General features: G+C 45.9%; 1 protein-coding gene across 1 annotated transcript in view; it reads right to left on the bottom strand.

Moving 5' to 3' along the window:
- The window catches only part of SARM1 (sterile alpha and TIR motif containing 1), a 28,849-nt gene that overhangs the window by 18,015 nt on the left and 5,580 nt on the right, over nt 1–5,254 (bottom strand). Inside the window, exon 2 of the mRNA XM_006890951.1 lies at nt 2,671–3,289. Coding sequence (XP_006891013.1) covers nt 2,671–3,289 — 619 coding nt within the window. The remainder of the gene's footprint in view (nt 1–2,670; nt 3,290–5,254) is intronic.

The following is a 5,254-nucleotide window of genomic DNA, read 5'->3' as shown; positions in this document are numbered from 1 at the left end:
GACAGTGTGATTGGCACAGGACAGAGCAGAATTTAGGGCTGTTGTACATAGGGTCGCTATGAGTCGCAAGCGACTCGACGGCACATAACAACAACAACAACATTTACAATTTCATTCAATCATTCACCACATTTTTATAACATTAATTACACTGTTGTTGTTGTTATGTACCATCTAGTTGGAACTGACACATAGATGACCCTCCAGCAGGTTTTCAGAGGCAGTAAATCACATGGGAGGAGACTGCCTACCTTTTTTCTGATGATTAGCTGTTGGATTTGAACAACATGCTGCTTTGGGTTGGTAGCACAAGCCCTTGACACTAAGTCATTAGTGTTCCCTATAAATTACATTAGATTAATAGAATTAATTACAATGTCTGACTCCTTATTGTCTATTGCCTTTCCCTTCACTCAACTTATCTATTTCTACTCCCCTCTCCCACACTTCCCATCACCGTTAACTACCCAAGACTGGGTCCATAGATACATAAACTTTTCCTTAGCTTTTTATAATAGTGGTCTTATATCCCAATGGAGCTCTTATGGCCTAGTAGCAAGCAGCTGCACTACAATCCCAAAGGCATACAATTCGAATCCACCAGCTACTCTGCAGGAGAAAGATGGTCAATCTCCTCCAGTGCAATTAACTGCCTCTGAAAACCCATCAGAGGGTCAGCCAGTTCCAGCTCGATGGTACACAACAAGAACAACAACATTAACAGTTCTTTTGTGGCTGACTTATTTTGTTTAGCATAATGCCCCCTAGATGCATGCATGTTACGCAGAGTTAAATGAACTGTTGGTTTTTTAGTGCGACAATGAGCAAGGAGGATAAAAGGAGAATTGATGCCTTTGAGCTGTGGTGCTGGAGAAGAGTATTGAGAGTACCATGGACTGCTAGGAAAACAAACAGATTTGTCCTGAAAGGGTTAAACCGGGTGGCTCCTTGGAGGCAAGGATTCTGAGGCTCCGTCTAACATACTTTGGACACGTTGTGAGGAGAGACCGGTCCTTAGAGAGGGACATCATGTTTGGGAGTGTGGAGGGACAGCGCAGGAGAGGAAGGCCCTCTATGAGGTGGATTGATTCAGTGACTGGGGTAATCGGGATGGGAGTGTCAGAGGCAGTGCGATTGGCACAGGACAGAGCGGAGTTTAGGGCTGTTGTACATAGGGTCGCTATGAGTTGCAAGCGACTCGATGGCACATAACAACAACAACAAGTTCTCCATTGTGTGAATATACCATTTTTTAAAATCTATTAGTCTGTGATGGACATTTGAATTGTTTCTATCTCTTGGCTATTCTAAATCATGCAGCCATGAACATGGATGTGCACCAAGGTTGTAAATCTTAAAGGGAGGAGATTGCCCAACTTCCTCCAGCGAAGCAGCTGGTAGATTTGAACTGCTGATCATTTGGTTGTGCACTATGCTACCAGAGTTCCTTTAAGTTGCCTCAAAAACTCATTGAATCAATGGAATTCCAAAAATCTCTGTAGATGTTCATTGAAATAAAAATAAATAAATAAATAATAAAAAAAAATTTTTTTAAAAAAACCAACCCAATACAAAACCTCACTGTTTGATCTCATGGGGTAGAGAGGGCTCCTGTGGGGCCGGAAGGGCACAGTATTTCTTGTAATTACTTTTGTTTTACTCTTTCTGATCTCCCAGACTTTTTCAAATGGAAAAGCCAGCCCCCACAAGCTGTTTTTGATGCTCTGTGGTTCTTGTGTGTCTGCCACACTGTGCGAATGGAGACTCATTTCAAAAGAAACACATCGAAAAAACCTACATTAAAAGAGTTCTAAAGCCCTCGCCGCTCCCCAACAAAAGTCACTACATAAACTGTTGAACAGTATTCACGTATTAGAGTATTTGCTGTGACTGCAAATTATCAACTGAAAACACAACTCTTGTATTCTTAATTGTACCATTTTTCAATGTCCATCTCTTTTATTTTTTAAAATGTGTGTGTGTGTGTGTGTGTGTGTGTGTGCCATCAAATCAGATCTGACTGGTACAGGAAGAGATTGTCCCTCCTTTCCCAGCAGAACATCTGGTGGATTCGAACCCTGAGCCTCTGGGATTGCAGTGCAGCTTCTTGCCACTAGGCCACCAGAGTTCCCCTCAATGCCCATCTCTTATAGAGACAGTGTGCTCTCCCTTCCCCAGTCCCACCTTTCCCCCACCCCAGGGTGTCTCCTTCCTTTCCATTCTCTTGGCCAGAAGTTACCAGACTATACTGTCTCTTTAAAAATAATTAATAATTAAAAACCCCAAAAAGCAAACAAACAAACAAACAAAACCCCTCACTGTTGCCAGGTAGGTTCTAACTCATAGTGACCCTCCACTGAATGTCTGACGCTGTAAACTATAATCATTGTAGGAGACTGTCCATCTTTCTCCTTTGAAATTGCTAGTGGATTTGATCTCCTGGAGACACACAGCCCTTTGGGTTAGCAAATTCCTGGCTTTCAAATTTCCCAGTGGTTTTCTCTTGTTCCAAAGACCAAGTTCAAGCTAGTTTGCCCTTCATGACAGAGTAACTCGGTCCTGACCCCTCATTTTGCCTTTGCCATATGCTTATGTGTATTCTGGTCCGAGGTGAAGCCTTTCCCGACTCCGTCTGACCCTGGTCCCATTGGATTCAATACTCACACGCACCTTGGTCTTGCCCTGAAGGCTCTTGATGGCAGCCTCCGCGCAGAGGTAGAAGGCCCCCATACACTGCGCCTCTAAACGCGAGGAGTCGAGCAGCGGCACGAGGCGCTGCAGGTCGTCAGGCCCGCGGCCCTGGCTTGTGTCGCTGGCGTCCACGAGGCAGCGGGCGAAGCGACCAGGGTCCAGCGAAGCCACGAGCGGCTCCACGAGTGCCAGCGTGCCAGAGCGCTCCACCTCGCGCTCCACCTCCTTGTTGGTGGCCAGCACCGCCACCGCGAGGCAGGCGTGCAGCCGCAGCAGCTCGTCCTCCTTGGAGAAGGCGAGCGGGAAGAGCCACTCCGCGGCGCGCTTCTCCACCATGCGCCTCTGCGCCGCCGCGCCCCCATGCAGCGCGCAGTTGGCCAGCGCCAGCGCGCAGTGCCGCAGTAGTGGCGGGTCAGTGCGGCGGCACCAGAACAGTATGGCATCCAGGCCGCCAGCAGCCACCAGCCGCTGGCACGTCTCCTCAGAGTGCTTGAACATGTGCTCCAAGATGCCTGCCACGCTGCGCGCCAGCTCCACCGGCTCGCGCTCCTTCGCCAGGTTCAGGATCACGCCCAGCCCGATGCGAGCCACACGATCGCTGTCAAGAGAAAGGTGGGGGAGAAGGAAAGGTGCAGCCTGGCCACGGTCTGGGGAGTTCAACAGGCTACCCACCGCCCCCAAACCACCGGGAGCGGCATAACCTGGTCAGTTACCTTCTCTGAGCCTCACTAGTGACATAAAAAGATTGGTTACACCCTCGCCTCCGCCCTCCTGGAATATCAGGCTCCTCTGATTATACCCGAGCTCTATCCCAGTCACGCCCATCTCGTCTCTTCCTTTTCCCTGGACAGCAATGTGTGCAGTGGTTAAGAGCAGACAGAGGAATACCGAGTTACTGGGTTTTTCTTTGCAACTTTCTAGCTGTGGGCTTTGGGTCCCTTTCTTTATCTCTGTACCTCATTTTACCAAGAATACCTATGTCATTGATTAGGTTATATGAGTACCGATGAGGTAATCCAAGCAAAGTGCTAGGCATAGTAAAGATTCTATGAATGTTAATTCCTTAACATCACTGGAAGTAGGGGCTATGCATTCATTAGACAGATGTTTATTGAAGGCCTACTATGTGCTAGGCACTGCATTAGTGACTAGGGTTCAGCAATGACTAAAACTGCCTGGGACTTCTTACAGTCAATTTATGTGGAAATGCATATTGTACTGGGAAAGTCTGTAGTCAGGGACCTCTCCAAATTATTGAGGAACAATGATGTCAGTTTGAGGACTAAGATGTGTCTGATTCGGAGCATAGTCTTTCCAATCACTTGTTATGCATCTAAGAGCTGGACAATGAATAAGGATGACAGAAGAGAAATTGATGCCTTTGAACTGTGGTATTGGAAAAGAGCACTGAACATCCCCTGGACTGCCAAAAGAACAAATATGGCTTGGAGAAAGTGCAACCAGAGTGCTCCTTGGAGGCAAAGATGATTAAGCTTTACCTCACATACTTCGGGCATGTTGCTAGGAGAGGCTATTCCTTGGAGAAGGACATCAGGCTTTGAAAGGCATAGGGTCACTGAAGGAGAGGAAGACCCTCAACCAGGTGGATTGACATGGTGATTGCTGCAATGGGTTCCAGAGTGTCAGGAAGTGTGAGGATGGCACAGGATAGGACAGGGTTCAGATCTGTTGTTCATAGGGTCATTATGTGTCAGACTCAACTCGATGGAACCTAACAACAACATGTGGAAATAGACCATAAACAAATAAACAGAGAATAAACAAGATAATAGTGATATGATCACGGTGATGGCAAAGTGCTGTGATGTAATAGAATATCTGGGTGGAGGGATGTATCTGAGAGTATCTGAGAATTAACTGTCAAGTATCATTCCTGCAAGTATCCAAGAGTAAACTATGACAGGCAGAGAGAACAGTCAGGCCAAGGGCTGTGTGGCATGAGCTGACGAGTTTGGTATGTTTGAGGAACAGGGAAATAAGCCAAAGATATTTGGAATATTTAGGACCAATGAAGAAAACAATAAAATCAACAAAAGGTTACTATATGGACTATGTAAATATTAAAATTACCATAAACAAAGGTAGTAAATACAAGAAGAAATGGATAAAGGGCATAAATAAGCAGTTTACAAATGGGGAAATGTGAAATGTTAACAAGCAAATAAAGAGATGCTCTAACTCACTAGTAACAGGAATGAAAATTAAAATAACAGCTTTTACTTTACATATAATACAGTGGCACACTTTAGAAGCTGGATCATGGCAAGCTCTGGTGGCCTAGTGGCAGGAAACTGCACTGCAATCCCAGAGGTACGCGGTTCAAATCCACCAGATGCTCTGCTGAAGAAGGAGGAACAATCACCTCCTGTACCAGTCAGATCCAATTTGACGATATACACATAAAAGAAATGAATTTTTAAAAAAAAGAAGCTGGATCATTTGAAGGGTTAGGGAAGCCTAGGGGTGGAGGGGAAGCCTGCGGCAGCTGATCTAAAAAAGAGGCTGAGAACAGTTGGTACTCTTCTCTTCTCTTCTCTCCTCT

This window comes from Elephantulus edwardii, unplaced genomic scaffold (assembly GCF_000299155.1).
Source record: "Elephantulus edwardii isolate Elephantulus edwardi_28Jun2011 unplaced genomic scaffold, EleEdw1.0 scaffold00094, whole genome shotgun sequence".
NCBI lineage: Eukaryota > Metazoa > Chordata > Mammalia > Macroscelidea > Macroscelididae > Elephantulus > Elephantulus edwardii.
Note: the sequence above shows the minus strand (reverse complement) of the source record. Positions and strands in the feature narration are given on the sequence as shown.